General features: G+C 33.4%; 1 protein-coding gene across 2 annotated transcripts in view; it reads right to left on the reverse strand.

Moving 5' to 3' along the window:
- Positions 1-8,031, reverse strand: part of LOC143252850 (cell adhesion molecule Dscam1-like) — a 133,906-nt gene extending 125,875 nt beyond the window's left edge. For both annotated transcript variants that reach the window (XM_076505622.1, XM_076505621.1), the window contains exon 1: positions 7,661-8,031. In XM_076505622.1, coding sequence (XP_076361737.1) covers positions 7,661-7,769 — 109 coding nt within the window. In that variant the 5' untranslated portion in view covers positions 7,770-8,031. The remainder of the gene's footprint in view (positions 1-7,660) is intronic.
- Between the last annotated feature and the right edge of the window lie 11,806 nt (positions 8,032-19,837).

Raw genomic sequence — 19,837 nt, forward strand, 5'->3', positions numbered from 1 at the left:
TATTCAGGGTTTATTTTGAAAACACTCTAAACTGGCCAATATCCAGAAACATTTTTATATGAGTTTTTGTATGTTAAAGAAAGGGGAGTGAAGAGAGAAACAGTTAAAATTGCCGCTTATAAGGTCATAAAGTATCATATATGAGTTTATAATACAATAAGTTTTTTAGGAGTCTAGAGGAAACAATATTTATTCATTTGTTTTTTATTCTACAATAAAACTGACATTTTTTATAAAAAATATTCTATGAAGTTATCAACAATGTCTTAAAAATCGTACTGAAATAATTATTATATAATATTAAAATATTTTTCTAACGAGAATAATATAAATATTATTTTATTACTTTACATTTCATTAGGGATATTGTCAAATTGCTAAACATTCTGAAATTATTTGTATTAATTTTTAAACGTAAACATTTTTCAGAAATATTAAAATCTATCTAGCTAACACAGCATTTTAACAGATTTGATCTCTTGATTTTAGAATCTCTAGTGATTGGAGTTTATTACATTTTTTATGACAATTCTTATAACTTTCAGGCTCGGCATGGCACGGTATTTTAGGTACTCGACTGGTAGTCCGAGAGTAGTCGGATCGAATCTCTGTCGCACCAAACATGCTCGCCCTTTCAGCCGTGGAGGCGTTATAATGTGATGGTCAATCCCACTATTCGTTGGTAAAAGAGTAGCCCAAGAGTTGGCGGTGGGTGGTGATGACTAGCTGCCTTCCCTCTAGTTTTACACTGCTAAATTAGGGACGGCTAGCACAGATAGCCCTCGAGTAGCTTTGTGCGAAATTCCAAAACAAACAAACAAACAAACAAAGCTTCTATGAAATTCGAAAAAAACAAACTTATAGCTTTTATGTATATTTGAAATTAATATGCCATTATTATTTCTCAGTATCCAGTGTTGTTGTATAAAACATTTCTGCAGATATCCTTTAACATCAGAGTATAGGTAAATTAAACATTCCCGCTTAAGTAAAATTATCTATATTTTACCTTTCAATTTTTGTTATAGATAAAAGGCTAATGGTAAGAACTGAAATTATTTACAAAAGGACGTTATAAGTTGTTCAATGGTATGAGGATTCAATTAATTTTACGAAGCGGATATATAAATTAGGAACGCTTAATAACTGTCAACTCTTATAACTACATTGTCTTTGATGACGAGAAACTCACTTTAAAAAAAATGTATTTCAGGACGGGTGGTATGGGTATTAACACTTTTATTGATAAGAAGAGAACAACGTTTCGAACTTTCTAGGTTATCTTCAGGTTAAGAAAGAGAGAGTTTGAATGTGACCGTTGCCGGACACATGTCTTAGGGACGAGAGTAATTTAACTTTAAATATATTCTTAATCAACTTAATCATAAAGCCTTAGATGCCAGTTTTGGTGTAATCTACCACTTCACAGAAGTTCCAACAACTGAAATCTGCAAGATAGCTTTAGAATTTTATATCCAAAACCCCAACCCATTGATACACATCACCAGCAACCAATTAGCAACTCTTATAGAATTCATTACCACCAAAAACTAACTTTATGTTGAATAACCAAAACTACCTACAAATAAATGGCCCAAGTATGGGGAATCCCGTGTCACCAGTTATAGCCAACATTTTTATGACACAGACTGAGTCTCAAGCGATCAATTCAGCCTTACACTCACCACTATACTGGTACAGGTATGTTGATGATACAGTTGCTGGATTCACATCTACAGAGCACACACTTAGTTTTTTAAATCACAATAACTCGATACACCCCAAGATTAAGTTTGTCTGTGAACAGGAGAAAACTAACCAAATACAACTTCTCAACCTCAATATCACTAGTACTGATACACAACTCAAAACAGAAATCCGCAGAAAAATTTCCAATACTGGATTATACATTTCCTGGGACTCAGCACATGAAACAAAACAAAACTCAACATATTAAGAAACCAAATAAACACAGCCACAAAACTATGTTCACCCGATAAAATTAACGATGAAATTAACAAAATAAAACAACACTTTATTAACATCAACAAATTTCCTCCAAAACTGTGGAAACAAATTATACGCACACAGCTAGACTAACAACAAAAAATCCCAAGATACAACAAACTACAAAATTTTACACTGCTGCATACCATAGGTTCCCGACATCAGCGAGAAATAACCAACATTTGGAAAAAAAACTTATAACAAAACACAACATTCCAGTAAACACCATACTATGTAAAACCTACGCTGACAAACACAACACCAACATAATTTATGAAAGACTTGTTTGTTTTTGAAATTTGCACAAAGCTACTCGAGGGCTATCTGTGCTAGCCGTCCCTAATTTAGCAGTGTAAGACTAGATGGAATGCAGTTAAGTCATCACTACCTATCACCACTCTTGGGCTACTCTTTTACCAACGAATAGTGGGATTGACCGTCACATTATAACGCCCTCACGGCTGAAAGGGCGAGCATGTTTGGCGCGACTCGGGCGCGAACCCGCGACCCTCAGATTACAAAGCGCACGCCTTAACGCGCTAGGCCATGGCAGGCTTTATGAGAGACAATGCATGACTTCTATATTGGAGAAACAAGCAGAAAAATGGAAACTAGATTCAAAGAACAAAAAAACACCTTAACACGTTTTTGAACACTGCAAATCAAATAAACACAACATAACCATATAAAACATTTACATATTAAGTAGGGAAACAAATATAAATAAACGCAAAATCAAAGAAGCTGTACTTATACAACAACTAAAATCAACATTAAACCAATATGAAGGGACACCTTTATACCTGTACCAATTAATAACCTAACATCCACCTTGCAACGCCCTCTACAATCCCATACCCGTTTATGCTCTCGTCCATAAGGCATGTGTCAGGCAACGGTCACATTCAAACTCTTTCTTTCTTAACCTTAAAGGTCGAAACGTTGTTCTCTCTTTATCACTAAAAGTGTTAATGCCCATACGAACTGTTCTGAGATACATGGAGATATAGAGAAGAAAATGGATTTTATTTGTAAAATAAATGGCTTTATGATATAAGCGTTCACAAGAGAATTATTCCATTTGTAATATTATATTTTGGAAGTGTATAACATTGTGTGGGTCATATCAATTTACATAAACACCAAGTTAATTTTTTTGTTCAGAATATTCACGTACACATACACAAAGATAAATTAATAGTCTTGAGGGAAGATGGCTAATCAATAGCATCCATCTTCATCTGTTGGATTTTAGTAAACAAATTAGTAAGTATGGAGAGAGGGTTTATAGCAACTGGACTTAATAATGGATTTCGAATTTACAGAACTGTACTCGAATGGCTTTACTGTGTGAGAATTCTTTTTTTTCTCTAGTTTATGTTAGTTGTTCGAGGTTTAAAATTTTAGTTTACCGAGAATAATTAAATTTAGTGTTCACTTTCCTAGTGTTACTGGATCGATTACAAAAATACACATTGTAATAATTATTTGTTAAAGAATTTAACATCTCCTTTATGAGAATAAATTTCCAATTTAATCTTTAACTGGTCTTTTCATAGCAATTTTGTATTATTTTATCTTTATATTAGTGGCTTTATCACTTGAATTTTCTTTGTTTTTAATTAACTTCTGTTTTAATGTTTGTTGAGTGAAACGTTTTATGAATGAAAGTCAATGCCGCTAGATGTCTCTATGATAATGTAGACTTTTTGTATGTTTGGTCTTAAATGTTTGTTATATCTTGCCTTAAACAAAGTAAGTGAGCGTTGTAGTTTATTTGGCTTGTATTGGATCTTTTTCAAACTATTTGTATTTGATTATTATCTTAAAGTACTTTTGTCAGCTTTCTGAGCTGGTTTGTTTTAGCGCAAAACCACTCTATAAGCTAAATGTCCGCTTTTGTTTTTTTTATTTCGCGCAAAGCTATAAGAGCGTTATCTGCGCTAGCCGTCCCTAATTTAACAGTGTAAGACTAGAGGGAAGGCAACTAGTCATCACCACCCACCACCAACTCTTGGGCTACTCTTTTACCAACGAATAATTGGATTGACCGTCACATTATAACGCCCCCACGGCTGAAAGGGCTAAAATATTTGGTATGACGGGGACTCGAACCCGCGACTCTTAAATTACGAGTCGAACGCCCAAGTCCATATGGCCATGCTGGGCCTAAATATCTGCTTTATGTTCACTAAGGATAATAAAATACGAAATTTTAGCATTTCAAATGCGAAACCTACTGCTGACCCACTGGGAAAAAAACATTGTGAAAAATAATGCAACCCCAAAAGCAACGAATAAAGGCACGTTTCTAAGTGGATACAGTCATTTGTTTAATTGTTACAGGATGTTTAATTATATTGAGAAACCTTTCCAGCAAGACATAAAATTATCAGAACAAAGTATATATACTGCTGGCCAAAATTTTAAGGCCAATGAACATAAAGAAAAATATGCATTTTGCGTTGTTAGACCCAACCACTTATTTGAGTAGAGCTTCGGAAGATGAAAATAAGTAAAGGGAAAAAATTATTAGCATTTAATAGAGAATATGTGAACACTATGAAATTAGCCTAGATAGTAGCTGCACAAAAGTTTAAGACAATACCAAAAAGAAGTCTTAAACAGGGTAGGAAATGTCTCAGTAGTGAGTTGCACGGCCATCATTGGGAATAACTGCAAATATTTGCTTTGGCATGGTCGATATAAACGTTTGCAGAAGACTGGCTGGAATGTTACTCCAAGTGGTAAAGATGGTTGTACGAAGATCATAAACTGTTTGGAATTGACGTAAATTTCTATAGACTTCCCTTGCCATCCACCCCAAAACATTTTCAATGGGGTTCAGTTCGGGCGAACATGCTGAATGGTCCAAATGAATCAGGTTATTCGCCATGAAAGAAGTTCTTTGTCCTGCGGGCATTGTGGATTGCAGCGTTGTCCTGCAGAAAGATCCAGTCATTTCAACACAAGCGAGGGTCTTCAGTCAATAAGGATGCTCTCTCCAACATGCCAAGGTAGCCAGTTGCTGTTTGACGCCTCTGCATAACCGGAAACTCCATTGTTCCATGGAAGGAGAAAGCACCCTAGATCATGATGGAATTTCCTCCACTGTGTCGTGTAGAAAATGTCTCCGGTGGGATATCATTATCGTGCCAGTAACGTTGGACGCCATCTGGACCATCCAGGTTAAATTTTTTCTCATCAGAGAACAAAACCTTCATCCACTTTTCTGCGTTCCTTGTTTGGTGCTTTTCAGCAAAATTTAACCGAGCTGTTTCGTGGTGCGGAAGGAGGCGTGGCTTTTGTAGTCATTTGCGGTTTTTAAAGCCTTTCTCTCGTAGATGCCGTCTTATTGTTCTTGAGCTACATTCTGCGTCCGTAAGGGCCTTAATCTGATATGACGGTCGTCGGCTGGTGTCTTGCCGGACAACTCATCGAATCCACCTGCTCAACGCCGGCGAAATTTTCTTGGGTCGACCACTTGAAATTCTCGTTCCGTACCCCTCAGAGTCTTTTAAGAAATTTGCAGCAGCAGTTTTATTACGCCCAATCTCACCAGCGATGGCACGTTGAGAGAGCCCTTGCTTTTGCAGCTCGACAATTCTGCCACGTTCAAACCCTGTCAACCTTTTAGCCTTTGCCATGTTTTTACCCAACGTAACACAGGAGATGTCAGTGAGAGATGTTGACAACGCTAATGCTTGAACACAAATGACTAAATTTCGTTACGTGTTTACCGATTAACCCTTCGTTTCAGTATGGTGTTAAACTTTTGACCAGGTAGTATTTAGGCTAGTTTCATAGTGTTCACATTTTCTCTATTATATGCTAAAAAAGTTTTTTTTTTTTTAATTTTCTCTTTTCTTATTTTCATCTTTCAAACTTCTACTCAAATAAGTGGTTGAGACGAACAGCGCAAAATACACATTTTTTCTTTATGTTCATTGGCCTTAAAATTTTAGCCAGCAGTGTATATGTTTATTTGTGTGTAGCCATGACAAGAAGAGTATCAGAACAGTTAGGGTAAGTGTTCTCTTAGAAAAAGATAATACAGAATCTTTGAGATGATCTTCACATGACTTCGAATTTCTTATGTGTTTATCACAAAGCAACATCTTTCTGTTTATCTATTTCTACATCTATCTATCTGTTTGCCTACTAGCATTTCTGTGTATCCGTTTCGTTGATTGTAGCTCTTATAACATTTTCATTGCTCCTGTACAGTACTTTTATCTTCATGATATGGATATATCATCAGTCTTCAGTTTATTCTACCATGTGTCATCTTTGGTTTGTTTTGTATATTAGAAATATACCAACATAAGGTTTATTGTTTCAAATGTAGTTTTGTTCACTTAACTGACAGCTTTTATTTATGGGTTACTTTATACAAAGGTACGTAGAAAGAACACTTGAATGGTAAAAATCGAACAGGAACAAAAATGTGTACAGCTGTTTTCGATATTGTTTATTTATATATCATGAATTATAGTCCTCTTTGTTTCACGTTTCTGCCAACACATTGGCAACTCTCAAAACATATAACGCTAAAAATTCGGGTGTCGATACGCATTATGGGCAGAGCACACGTAACCAGATGTATAGTTTTGTGCTTACGTACAAACAAACAACAGTCATCTTAAGTTTCAACGATTTAACAACATTGCAATAAAAATACTCAAATTCAGAGTAACAGTGCGAAAAGTTGTACAATATGTCTGAAAACATTTATTAACTTTTAAGACATGTGAATTATCCATAATTACCTAATGTATAGATACGTGTGACAACTATGTTCTACAGGTAAACATTAAAGTTACTTTTCATGGAAGAACTATCTTAGGAACAAGTTCATATGGTTGATAATTTCAGTAATTTGTGAAACCTTATAATACCTGAAAAATGTTTAGGTGTCCTTCAAACATTTAAAACGTGGCCATCGTGATAATGTTAGAGTATAATGAAAGTACAAAAAAATTTCTGTCACCTGGTTTGTAGCTTTCGCAATAAAATAATTGAATACATTCCATATATACGAATATGCATGTGCTGTTGATTGTTTGAAGATTTTATTGCGAAAGTTTAAGGATAACATACGACACCACAAATCTCCTGGGTGATAACAACAACAAAAGGGTTCAATACTTTTTCTTCTTATGTCCATTTGAAATCGTAAAACCTTGTTAGAGTAGCATGGAGTTTCGTATTCTTGGAAAAAAAAACGTACGTAAATATATTAAAGTAATCATGAGTAATTTTCCTCCATTATCATGTTTCTTCTTTTTCATGTATGCTTGTTTATTATTAATCACAAAGGGGTTTAAGTGTTGTGCTTCCAGGGATCGAACTCTGAATTGTAGATATCGCTGAACATCTGGGCGGCATTTTATTAACACTGAGTAAGTTTTCTGTTACATTTTGAAGTACGACTTTCGTTTTAGTATTAAAATGTCGGGAAATAAAATAATTCTGGTATTTATCTTTTAAGTCATTCTTTCTCTTTCTTTTAAATAAAAAATAGGTGGCGCTTTATATCTTCATATAAGATCGAATACTTGAAAACAACGATTTCACATGCATAATATTTTCAATAGTATTACAACCTAGAAAAAGTGGGAATAAATAATTTATAAAGCACTAAGTTACTTACCTTCGATTACTGAGAGCAAGAGAAAAAAACTTAAAGTCAGAACAATCTGTGAAATAGGACGAGTTGGTTCTCTCTCTGGTAGCAAAAAAGTCATTTGTTTGTTCTTCATTTCCACTGTAGATATTTATCTTTGACTAGTTCACAGAGCAGTGAAATAATGCTGGTGGAGATAACAGTTAAGAACTGAATTTTCATTTCAATATCCTATTTTTGTGTGAACAGATTAATAAAGTATATATATATATAGAGAGAGAGAGATTCATAAAAATGCAGACTTTGTTTTGGTCTTTCAAGTATTGTCTATGACATTTCGTTCATAACGGTTTTTCCATAAGAGAGCGTGGATCGAGGTGACGAAGAAGCAGAAATGTTTCACGGCCACAGTTTGAGTAGAATTACAGGAGTACCAAACAGCTAACGACTTATCCGTGAAGCGGTGGCGCTAGTATCAAGTCAACATATAAAATTCCTGTTACCCGATTTTATACACTTAATTATACTTGTAGTGAGTACATATACAAATCTTGATTATAAGATGATATCTTTATGTTTTATTAACAGACTAGTGGAAATAATCTTTGCAGAAAAACATTGAACAGACTTCGTAATAATAAAATTATTTAATTTCGCGGATTTGAATCCCTGTCACACCAAACATGCTCGTTCTTTCAGCCGTGGGGGCATTATAATGTTCGGTCAATCCCACTATTCGTTGGTAAAAAAGTGGTTCAAGAGTTGGATGTGGGAGGTGATGACTAGCTGCCTTCCCTCTAGTTTTATACTGCTAAATAAGGGACGGTTAGCGCAGATAGCCGGCGTGTACCTTTGCGCGAAATTTAAACTAAACCAAACCAATTTACTTTCGTAATTATAAATAAATAACAATTAAAAGCACAGAAACACTAGTATTGGGTATATACTAAAATATTTTTTATCGAAACGTAAGACAAGAAACTACGATTTATCTAATAAAGATCAAACTGACTTTCAAAATATAGTATTATTTATACAGATTGTATTATGTATGGTTTGGCTTGCTTTGAATTTCGTGCAAAGCTAGACGAAGGCTATTTGCCTAACCGTCCATAAGTTAGCAATGAAAGGCTAGAGGGAAGGCAACTAGTAATCATCACTCTCCGTCAACTCTTAAGGTATTCTTTTACTAACGAATATTGGGACTGACCGTATATTATAACACCTCTACGGCTGAAAAAGCGATCATTGTATGGAATTAAACAAACTGTTAATATACGACATGATACATATATGAACATGAAAATTAATTTTAAAGGTATTGTACAACTTGCATAGCAGCAGTAAAGGCGACAAGATAATTAAACATAAATATAAAGTGAAATTATATGCGATGAAATACGAAGAGCATTTAGCCATATAAATACGCATGTGTTTTTCTGTATCGATATTAAAACAACTGCATCAAACATGAGTTGTAGAAAAACTTTAACAACTGAGTCTGATAAAAATAACAAAAGCTAACAAACTGAAATATAAAGTAGTAACTTTAGATTACATCTTTAAAAAATTGTATTTTGAAGGTAATTTTATTTTCAGAAAACGGTGATGCGCAATTTGCTTTTGTGATTGCACGAACGACTGCTATAAAGTAACGTACCATAATTTACCGATATATTTAACTTTGATCATTTAGTTGAGGAACAATATTCAGCTATTATGTATATTTAATCAAATGAAATTCAAATCAAGAAACCATTCTGTTTAATTTAAGTAATCTACGTACATTTATGCGGCAGATAATTAAGTTAGTTTTGAATAAAATATCCGAAATTGCTGGTTGTTGAACAATAATAATATAATGTGGTGATATAGTTCAAAGATATAATAGTGGAGAAATAAAAAAAATCTCGCTGTCTGTTTCGGTAATTGCAATAGCAAAGAAACCAAGATTATTCAAGACTGCAATTACACGTCTCTGATTAGATCTCCAAATGTTTTTTTTTTATTTTTATATGTGAGGATATAGGTTCTATATATATGTACATGTATGTATAAAGAACATGTATAAATCAATACGGTGAAATAAGATAAACACAGGCTAACCGTAAGTTTTGAATGGTTGTTTACAATGTTCAAAAGCTGAAAGTATATTATTGTGAACTTCAAAGAATGGCCTGTCTAAAACAGCTTTTCCACTTCCCTGTTGATTTTAGGTTTTGTATCGCAAGCTTCTTTATTGGAGTATGGCAACACTAAAGAGCCGCTTGTCACGCTTTTCAAGTTATTCCTCCATTTGATCAAACAAAACGACCGTATAGAATTTTCTATAAATAAAGCTTTTTGATACGGCCGAGTTTTTGCCGCATTGGAGATTCAAAATTTAGTATTTTGTTGTTTGAAAGAAATTTTATTCCATTGAACGCTCAGTCTAGAATGTCAATTTATAAATGTTCATAGTATCAAAGGAGCTGTTTTTTGTCAATCTGATTAGTAAGTAATGAGATGTTTTATGGACATTTATTAAAATTGTGTAGGTATTATTTTTAAAATAGATATAATGAACAATAGATAATTAATACCAATTAATGGTAGTGTATTTTATTTTATGTTTTGAGATTTGTTTAATATATCAGTAAACAACAGTGAGAACTCGTGATGACGAGAGAAACCACTTGTAGAGGAAAATATATATGTAAAAACGATTTGTATGGGTAGCGAAAATTTTAGGTAGAGAAATGAACAACGTTTCGACTTTCTTTGATCATCGTCATTGTGAACCTGACGATGACAAAAGAAGGTCGAAACGTTGTTCGTTCCTCTACACAGAATTGTCTCTACCAATACAAGCCGTTTTTACATATATAATAAATAACAACATACATCTTATCAGCAGCTAATGTGAGTCTACTGATCACCACTTGATGTTGTCTTTGCATGTTCCTGATGACCGTTTTGACTTTAATTTGCATCAGTCGATTAAATTCCTTAATAGGGCGTCTTCCACTTTGTGGAAAGTTTTGTGACTGAGCATGGTTGGTCAGAAAACATGTCTAAGGCTCCAGATGTTCTCAACTAATTCTTGTCTAGATATCGGGCAGAGCACTCTATACGGACAGTAGTTTCCTGTAGATGAGCTACTAACGTAATAATTAAAAACGAAGTCGTCGTCATTAACGTTAGTATATATCATGTAAATGTCTACAGTTTCATTCCTGTATAGCACAAGGTTATCTTGGGACTCATGTGGTTTAGTTTTGTCACTAAAATTGATGTCATCTCACACATGGTAGAAATATCACCACTAATGGTTGTATTAAATAACGATAGTTTTATGAGATTGCTTTTAAAAGCATTTTAGCATTTTGGTCTTATAATTTATAAAGTCAGAATTTAATATTTTCTTATATATGAAGAACTGTGGTGTACGAATTTTGTTAAGTCAAGCCAGGTGGTCCAAAGCAATAACATTCGTTCAATAAAATTCTGATACAAGCTTTCCATAACTATAAACAAGGCTTTATAATCTAATATTGACCGTGTTTTGTTAATGATATGACTCTAGGAACACTTTGTAGGTCAAAAGGAAGCTTTTGCTGTACTTGGTCATCATTTTATGCTCAGAAAGCAGTCTTGTCCAGAGTCTATCACCTTTATACTTTTTACATACAGTATCGCCAATTCTGTGTCACTTTTAAGCATGAGAAAAATAGTTTGGTTCATACGTAAAGTAGCAAAAATACTTGCAATATTGAAACACTTGTAGCATATCGACAATAGGTCATAGTTGAGCCTACATTACGTCAAGCAAATATTGGAAAACTAAAAGTAAGAATTGCAAGAATAGGCAACGTGGCACAGAACGTCCTTTTTGGAGAAATGCCTTTACTTGAACATCCAGTAATTCACTGAGTGATAAATGAGCCGAAGATATAAACACTGATTTATTATTGTGGAAACAATATTGAAACAATTTATTATTGTTTAATTTTCATCATTGGTTTGTAAACAGTCAATATTAGGTGTTCATGAACATGAATAGAGATGAGAGACATATAGAAAATATTAAGTAGTATAAGTTGTTACAATGTTTGAGATAAATTTGCCTGTTATTCCACCTCACTCTGGCTCAAAGGAAGTATTAAGAGCTTATAACGCTAAAAATATGAAAATGATACCCTCAGAGGGCATAGTACATATAGGTCTTTGTGTAGCTTTGTACTTAACAACATACGAAAAAAATTATGTTATTACTATATATTATCAACGTTTACACGTGTAAAAATTATTTTGCAAAATTAATTTTGTAACGTGATTAAAAACATATGATATCTTACTGGGTTTTCTGCAGAAAAATCGTTTAGAGCGAGGATATCGAACTGTTGATTCATCTTTCAAGTATTTTAGGTTTAGTTTTTCTGTTTATTGATTTACAGCATTATGTACTTCTTGTCAATTTACTATACAAAATTAACCTCATGCATTTATAAAATTGTTCTGAAGTTCAGACCTATGTAATTAATTTCTTTCTCATCAGAAATAATTAATAATTCAAACCTCCAAGTCATAAAAGAAGTGTGATAAAACGTGGTTGGTGCAAATTTTAATATCTGTGGTTGACATCTGACAATTCTGTTAATTTTATTTCGATACTACTTTTATTTAGAACAATCCAAAAGACAGAATATTAGTAATCTTTCTTACAAATAAACCAGCAAATGAGTTAACTGGATTTTGAAGTGAAAAGTATACTTGTTTTATTTCTGGGTGGAGAAGTAAATTCTCATGCTTGTAACGAATGTGGCCGCTCGATACATGTAGGTTACATATTCCTCTAGTTCACTTTCTAGAAAATTATTTTTTCATGATTGCTAAAATAGAAAGGCACTTACATTTTTGTATAGACTTTAGACTTAAAACACTGAAAATATCTTGAGAAATTAAGGCAGATATTATTCCATAAGAAATGAGTTGGATACTAGATGATGAGAATCCAAGGGATGACATCGATAGGCACTGATCCCTTTTAGGAAACATGTTGTCTCAATTGAAGTAGAATACGATACCGACGCTATTCTGGTTGTTTACTGTTCTATTGATTCCAAATCTTTGGCATTTCCTAGCTACATCGTACAATACTTTTTGAAGCAAACTCATTCCATCTGTACGTCGATGAAGACTTTCCGTGGTTGCCGCTTACACATTATCAGTGCAGATGAGGTCGATATCCTACTAGTAGATTAGTACACCATTTTATAGAGGGGATACTTTTGTGAGCTTGTCAGCTTTCTCGTGTGACTTTACTTAGAGATGGCCTGGTTCATATATACAGGTAATAGTCTTTCCTTGCAGTTTCCTTGCTTCATATCATATTACTGGAGACCAACTACTTTGTTTACATACAATAAATGTATAAGTAAACAAGTATTTACTCACTAATGTTAAGACAAAGGTGAATAAACTAAAGAAAGAATTGAATCTACTGAGAGCTTTTTATGAGTTCAATGATCGATGTTTTAAATGTTAATATAGTAAGCATATTTCTTGAATAAATGATAAATAATTGATATGTGATGAAATATAATGCTTGTCATTCTATAAGTTTACTTAATTAACATCCTCATTTTTTTTAAAAAACAGAAGTTATTAACAATAATATCATCAGAAGTTTATTTGTATTTTATGGAAGAATAGAGAAATTTTGCATTGCTGGGACATAGCACAGAGATAGAAGCCTTTAAAGATAATAATAAACTTGGACAATTTGATATCAAAGGTTTCACGAACACACCAGATAATATACTGTTATGAAACATGAGAATTCCAACATATAAATGAGCATTTGTACGGAACGCTGAATTAATCTATGCTTTAAACAAAGATGACTCATCTGAAGGTGGTGAGGTTGGCGAAGTATGGAACAAATTTACGTTACAAAAAACACTTTACTTATCAAAATTTAAACGTTGTCTTGCTGAAGTATTTTTAAACGCAAAAAACATTTTCTTTTATAATCTTTTAACGTATTTCTAGGCATTTTTCTGATTTTTTAACAATTTATGCATTTTATCGAAACTCTTTTTTAACAATGTATATTTATTATTTTTCAGACAATCTATGTTAAATGTTATGTAATATAGTTAACTGACAAGTCATAATAATTTTTTTAATGATTTTAAGCAATAGTGCTATTACAGAAAAATGTAATTTATTCAAAATTCGCTTGCCCACATTTTTCTGAAAACATACAAAATAAATACAAATACATATATTTACTTATATGAAAGGGAGAAAGGAAACAATTGTTAATTTAAAATTAACTTCAGTATTCCTCAATGCACTTTATGTTGTTAAATGGACATTAATCAGATATTCTCAACCAGGTTTCCAACGATTGGTTTCGTTTGTTTTGAATTTCGCGCAAAGCGTGTGTGTATGTTTTCTTATAGCAAAGCCACATCGGGCTATCTGCTGAGCCCGCCGAGGGGATTCGAACTGTTGATTTTAGCGTTGTATATTTCTAGACTTACCGTTGTACCAGCGTGGGACACGCGCAAAACTACTCGAGAGCTATCTGCGCTAGCTGTCCCTAATTTAGCAGTGTAAGACCAGAGAGAACGCAGCTAGTTATTACCACCCACCGCCAACTCTTGGGCTATTCTTTTACCAACGAATAGTGGGATTGACCGTCACATTATAAACCTCCCACAGCTGAAAGGACGAGGATGTTTGGTGCGACGAGGATTCGAACCCACGACCCTCCGATTACTAGTCGAGTGCTTTAACCAACTGGCCATGTCGGCCCGGTTTCAAAGAAGTCGCAATATTATATTCTCTAAAATAGGTAAAAATACATGTATACGAATTTGTTAATCTTGTTTCTCTGAAATATTTATCAGACACAATTATATATATAAACAAAATATATGTCACTAAAGTGGATACTTCTGAAATCTGTAATGTATTAATAGTTGCAGATTTGGGAGAAAAGTGATTAGGGTGGCTAACCATACTCCTTTAAACCGCCACTGATTATGAATACAAGAAGCCATTTAATTCAATATCAAATCATAAATACATAGACAGTTTTTCTTAGAATAAAGTCCTTTACTGGTACAGCGGTAAATCTACGGATTTACGGTGCTAAAATCAGGATGGTCGATTCCCCTCGGTGGACTTAGCAAATATCTCGACGTGGCTTTGCAATAAGGAAAACACATTTATAATTAAAATATTTCTCGAATACTAAATCTCTGCCAGAATGCCCGAAAAAAATGAATTTTTCTATTCTACAACTAAAAGCTTATAATTTTTATCAAAACAATCACGGTAAAGACAAAACTATTTCCTCATTACTTATGGCCTTACAAAAGTGAAACAGCGTCATAAACAGGTAGAACAGGATTCGAAAGAAATACTCATCAAATTGACATTCACGTTTTATTTAATGTTTAGATATAAATTATACTCTAGGTATACATACATTAAGAAACACAGTAGTAAGTCGTGCGGCTAATATAACCTGCAGGACACACTGTTTGTTATTAACTGGAGTGATAATTTAGCAATTTTCCACTTTTGTTTGCTCAGACGTGATACTAAAAACTATCACATATTTTATGTCGATATTTTCTACTGGATTCTTACTTCACATATGAAGTTTTAAGGTAATTCATTAAAAAATACGCGACATACAGAATCTCAAATTTTGATTGGATTTCTTCTTCTTTTCCGCACCGAAAGTTAGGAAACTTTTAAAAAACCATATTTAACTTAAACGGATTTTTTTTCGACTGTAGCACAGTGATAAATATCTACAACCTACAGTTAGGTTCCAAATTTGGTGAAAATATAAGCTACATCTGGAACTTCTTGAAAATTCTTGCACATGCTTACACAAAAAGTCACGTGAATTGTCGGTTTTAAATTATTGTTACAGCATCAGGTAATAGTAAAAATGGACTTTTTAGCTATTTGGATTGAAGACAGCTAATATAGGGGAGTAAAACAATAGGGTGAAACCATGTGCAGATACATAAATATTATGCCATGCAAAATAGATTAGCAGTTTCTAGCTTAAGTTTTCAAAAGGATCATATGGATGGACGGTTAACATTCATTATTCGTTGCCAGCTTAAGCACAAGTGTGGTAAAGTTTATGAAATTATTTTAATTAAAGAGCATTTATTATCACAAGATATTTGCTTACATAATTAGCTTAGATAATGATGCTTGATAAGGCTGTACCGATTGCATGCCGTGATGACAAGCAACAAGGAAGTTATTAACATCACATTATAGAGGAGAATTACCACCATATATTTTAAATAATTTGGTTGGTTTTGTAAAGTATAGGTCTGTTCCGAATAATAGGGTTGCGATCCTATAGTCAATATTGGTTACTACTGAGTGTCACTTCACTAGTTGTTCTGTTTTGTTGGTGTCTTTTGCCAAAACATCATGATATATAATAAAATGCTCTATAGGTGTGAAGAAATGTTAGATTTGGTTTCATTCCTTTACGTTTAACGCTGTTCTTTTTTGGCCGCACATTTTTTCTCACATCTAAAATGTCTTTCATTAGATTTTATTTGTGGAAGTATCTTAAAACAAATTCTTATATGCTTGTTATTGCTTAAGCTAATCACCAAACGTGACAACGTTTTTAAATGTAATCTTGGCCAAAAGATTGTGTTTGTTTTTCTAGCAGTGAAAGACTAGTGGCAAGGCAGCTAATCATTACCACCCATCCACAACTTTTGGGCTACTATTTTACCAACGATCAAGTGATTCAATGTAACATTACAACGCCTTTACGACTGAAGGGGTGAACACGTCCGGTGTGACAGGGATTCGAACCCGCAACCTTCTGATCGTGTATCAAACATTCTAAGCACCTGACCATGCCGGACCGAAGGATTAAGTGTATCATTATTGTATTTCCAAAAATGCTGACAGTCGAACATTTCTTCTTATTCATGTTAGGCGTTAAGCCATATTGAGGAGGTGTCGAATGACCTGTCCAATATTCCAAAAACTCTACGATATTCTGACGTTTTAAATAAATACTTAACTTTCATATGTTACTCAACTCTTTGTGTAGAAGAAAAGGTCTACATTTATTGTGGAAAAGAACTATTTTAACCTTGTAGTGATAGTTACCTCCCTGTACATTTCATATCGCTCAGTTTTGTTACTTATAAAAAAGTCAAAAGGAAACTTTAGCAGTCCTAAGTAGATTAATTCATTACGATTCACTAAGTAATCACCACAGAAATGTTGATTTATTCAATAACTATTGTTTACATCTTCTGAAATAACAAGACACAGAATCTTGGATAGTTAATGTTAATATTTCGAACTTGTATAAACACATTAACATGCTTAAGCATAAAATATATCCATTTTATATTTTAAAATAATATTTCATCTTATTTCTTATAGGCGTTCTTAGGATAGGATAATTCTGGAAATGCAAGTAACGACAGTTCATAGTGTGGAGTTAAGGCACCTCAACTTCTAATCCGGGGGTCTCGGGTTCGAATTCCCTACCCACTAAACATGCTACCCCTTTTATCCTCAAACTATCAACAACAGAAGGAATATAAATGATATGAGTAAAGCAATATTTTGAACGAGATCATTATAAATATAAAGTATTTTCATTAGTGTATCTTACGTATACTTGAACGCACCAAATTGTACCGATAAAATAACAATTAAAATGTCACTAAATATAGATAAATACTTCAGCCAGTACTGAATGTTTTAAGCCACAGAAAAACATGATAAGCGGCTGTATTATCCAGCTTCATAAAGCTTCGTTAAATTTAATACTAACAGAAGTAAACATAATACTAACAAAAGGAAGGTGAATACTTTATAGTAACATGTGGAACGTTTAGATTCGTCAGTGAAAATGTGCCAATAAATTTTTTAAAGGCTCGGCAAGACCAGATGGTTACGGCACTCGACTCGTATTCTGAGGGTCGCGGGTTCGAATCCCCGTCGCACCAAATGTGCTCGCCCTTTCAGCCATGGGGGCGTTATAATGTGCGGTCAATCCAATAATTCGTTGGTAAAAGAGTAGCCCAAGAGTTGGCGGTGGGTGGTGATAACTAGTTGCCTTCTCTCTAGTCTTACTCTGCTTACTTAGGGACGGCTAGAGCAGATAGCCCTCGTGTAGCTTTGGACGAAATTTAAAACAAACCAAACCAAATTCTTGAAATACAAGTGTTATTAAAGCAGACGAGTTTTATTTCTGAACTTTGAATATGAAAATCAGATGAAACACAAGGTAGAAACAAAATGGAAGGTTTTTTATGGTAAAATAGGGAGCTCAACAATAAGGAAATTAACAATATTTAGACCAGCATACACTGGTGTAATTTTTCCACCGAAAAATTTCATTTTCATTTTGCCATGTATCATATATTTATAATCAACAAATTAATCAAAAATATGGGAAATGGAATTGTACTTAAATATTCTGAGCTTAAGTAACATTTTAAATATTATATGTCATCAAGCGACATTTCTAAGGTTTGTACTTGGAATATATACATTGGGGATGTAAAAAAGTTCTCAGTACAAATACTTATTCTAGTTCGGATACGATCCAATTTGTTTAATGCTGTTTCATCAACTGAATAAGAAGCCTTACAGGCATAGTCGAGTCGTAAACGAATAAGAGTACAAACTAAAAATAAAGTAAATATGTAAAATTAAAACTTTGTTTTATATGAAAATATCTTAGAAGATTAAGACATTTTGAATATATTGTAACTATAGCTTCTGCACGATTCTTTTAGTTTAGTCGTTGATTAAATATAACGTCCAGACTAGAAGTATAGGACTTGTGATACATCCCCGAAGAGCGCCATTTACAATTACTTTTATATTGAAAAATGACCCGGAAATTTGAATTGTTTAAGAAATATTTTTTGAGAGATTAAGATTGAACCATATTACCGAAAACAAACAAGATCACAAATGTTTCACCAATACACTCGTTTTATAAATCATATCACAGTTTTCTACAATGCCTAGAGTTAGAATGCATTGTTAAAAAGTAACAGGTGTCATCTAATAACTTATGAGAAGTCTAATAAATTATTCTCGTGATTTGTCAGCTTATAAGGGGCGTTCACACCATAGCAATTGTTTTCGTAACAAATATTCTCTACAAATAGTGTTCCGACCACCTTGGTGTTGTATTCCAGCTGGTCTCAGGAGTTTTGGATTGAGTAAAACGCGTCTTGGACAAAGAATATGACGAATATAATGTACTTAAAGTACTACCATAAGCCACTCCTCTAATTTTTGAAAATACCTAAGAAAGTAGGTTAAGAATGCAGTTTTTAAAAATTAATAATCCTCAACTAATATTTTACGACAACTATAATTAATTAGAACTGAAAGATCTTTATCCGACTTTATTAACAGAATTTAAAACAGCATGTTTCCAACATATACAATTTTGTATAATAAATGTGGTAAAGAAAGACATCAAAACAAGTATTAGAAACATGCTTAAACATGTTAAACTACAAGGTATTATATCCAGAGTTAGCATATCTTTTTAACGCAGCTAGCAGGTTAAGCGACACTAAACGAACACTGTATTGTACATTATTGTTTCCTGAACATTTACTATAAAAGGAAGAAACATTTACAAAATTAGCTTTATACGAGAAAAAAACAAGACAAAATTACAAATGCTGTTGTTTTTGGAGAAAAATTTGTTAAAATATTTTGTATTTTTTCTAACAGTCGAAATCAATTTGTTTTGGTTTGAATTTCACACAAAGCTAAACCAGAGCTATCTGCACTACCCGCCCCTCATTTAGCAGTGTAAGACTAGAGGGAAGACAGCTAGTCATCAACATCCACCGCCAACTCTTGAACTACTCTTTTACTAACGAATAGTGGGATTGACCGTCACATTACAACGCTCCGACGGCTGAAAGAGCGAGTATGTTTGGTGTGAAGGGATTCGAACTCTCGACCATCGGACTACGATAATTTGTTTTACCAAAGACAATAATTTCATAGCTCTGAGATTTGTTAATTTAGTTTTTAAATTGACGTTAAACTGAGCTATACATTAAAAATAATCACGCCAACGTTTTCGTTTGTTTTTTTTCTGATAATAATCTTTACTTCACAGAACATAGTTCATATTGAATCCAATTTGATGGTAAA

Source organism: Tachypleus tridentatus, chromosome 6 (genome assembly GCF_004210375.1).
Source record: "Tachypleus tridentatus isolate NWPU-2018 chromosome 6, ASM421037v1, whole genome shotgun sequence".
NCBI lineage: Eukaryota > Metazoa > Arthropoda > Merostomata > Xiphosura > Limulidae > Tachypleus > Tachypleus tridentatus.